This window comes from Brassica oleracea, chromosome C8 (assembly GCF_000695525.1).
Source record: "Brassica oleracea var. oleracea cultivar TO1000 chromosome C8, BOL, whole genome shotgun sequence".
Classification (NCBI taxonomy): Eukaryota; Viridiplantae; Streptophyta; class Magnoliopsida; order Brassicales; family Brassicaceae; genus Brassica; species Brassica oleracea.
In genome coordinates this window covers 10,900,362-10,901,846 of record NC_027755.1, presented here as the reverse complement: position 1 = coordinate 10,901,846, position 1,485 = coordinate 10,900,362, and the positions used below count along the sequence as shown (strand labels likewise).

The 1,485-nt window shown below is 42.0% G+C and overlaps 1 protein-coding gene across 1 annotated transcript in view; it reads left to right on the top strand.

Moving 5' to 3' along the window:
* LOC106308637 overlaps positions 1 to 1,485 on the top strand; it is a 3,960-nt gene that overhangs the window by 1,121 nt on the left and 1,354 nt on the right. Inside the window, exons 2-5 of the mRNA XM_013745777.1 lie at positions 13 to 148; positions 257 to 331; positions 452 to 1,063; positions 1,241 to 1,476. Coding sequence (XP_013601231.1) covers positions 13 to 148; positions 257 to 331; positions 452 to 1,063; positions 1,241 to 1,476 — 1,059 coding nt within the window. The remainder of the gene's footprint in view (positions 1 to 12; positions 149 to 256; positions 332 to 451; positions 1,064 to 1,240; positions 1,477 to 1,485) is intronic.

Genomic DNA, 1,485 nt, shown 5'->3' with positions numbered 1-1,485 from the left:
TTGGAAGGCTAGGGCTGTGGAGCCACATCACTGATGATGGTCCGAAGTCAGGGGCCAAAGAAACTGAAGAAGGTGAAGAGGAAAAGACTCTCACCAAAGCTGAAGCAAAGAAGTGGGTGCAAGAAGACTTGATGGTGCTCTCCGTGCTGTAAGGATCTCTTGATGTCCCTCTTCTTGAAGCTTACAGCTACTGTGAGACTCCCAAACACTTGTGGGAGACCCTCTTAAAGACGTTTGGAAACGTCTCCAACATCAGTCGTGTGTTTGAGTTGAAGAGAGCCATTAACTCCATGAAGCAAGATGGAGGAGAGCTCACCAAACACATGGGAAAGTTTTGATCATTTTGGTCTGAACTTGAAAGTCTAAGACCTAACACCACTGATCAACCAGCTCTTATGGAATGAAGAGAACAAGATCAAGTGTTTGGGTTGTTGATGACATTGGATCCTAGCTACAAGGATGTCATCAAACACATCTTGAGATCGCCTAACCTACCATCCATGGAGGAAGTATGCGCGCAACTTCAGAATGAGGAGGGATCTCTTGGCATGTTTGGAGGCAAGGGTGAGCTCACTATGGCTCATCAAGCTGAAGGAATGCAAGCAAACAAGGATGCATACAGAGGCTCAGAAAAGAAGTATGAAAAGTATGAGGGAAGCTGTGAGCATTGCAAGAGAACCGGTAACAAGAAGAGTGAGTGTTGGATCCTACATCCTCACCTCAGGCCACGCGGGTTCAACAGGGATAGGGAAGCAAAGGCTCACCTTTCTGCTGAAGCAAATGGTGCTGCTTCATCCGGAGCTAGCTCAGGCGCTAAGGTGGGTGAAAGTGAAGGTAGAGTCTTGGCATCTCATCAACTAATTGGAAAGGGTATGGATCAGGAGGTATTCAAGAGAGCTGACCTTGAAGCCTTCTTCAAAGCTCTTAAGGAGTCTGGTAACACTCTCGGAAACACCCTAGGATACTCATATGCTGCTCATACATTGCCTAGTACTACTGATAAGTTACTAGACATTTTTAAAAACTTTTACACTGCTGCTAGTAATCCTAGTAATACTGATAGGTTACTAGACATGTTTTAAAGTGCTTACACTGCTACTAGTGAGTCGAGTATAATTAGTAAGATGTTAGGATTACTAGGAAACATGATAAAACAAAATGAACCATCAAGGACTGAGATTACTAGAAACATGCATAAACCTTTGATCATTGATTCTAGTGCATCTCATCATATGATTAGTGATAATAACCTGATTAAAGACATAGAACCGGCTCATGAACATGTTATGATTGCTAATGGAGATAAAATTCCTATTAGAGGAATTGGTAAACTGAAACTGTTTAATAAGGACTCTAAAGCATTTTTGATGCCTGAGTTTACTTCTAATCTTTTATCTGTCAAAAGATTCACCACTGATCTTCAATGCAATGTTATCTTTAGTCCTGATGATGTTAAGTTTCAGGATATTAAGAGCAGTAAGTTGA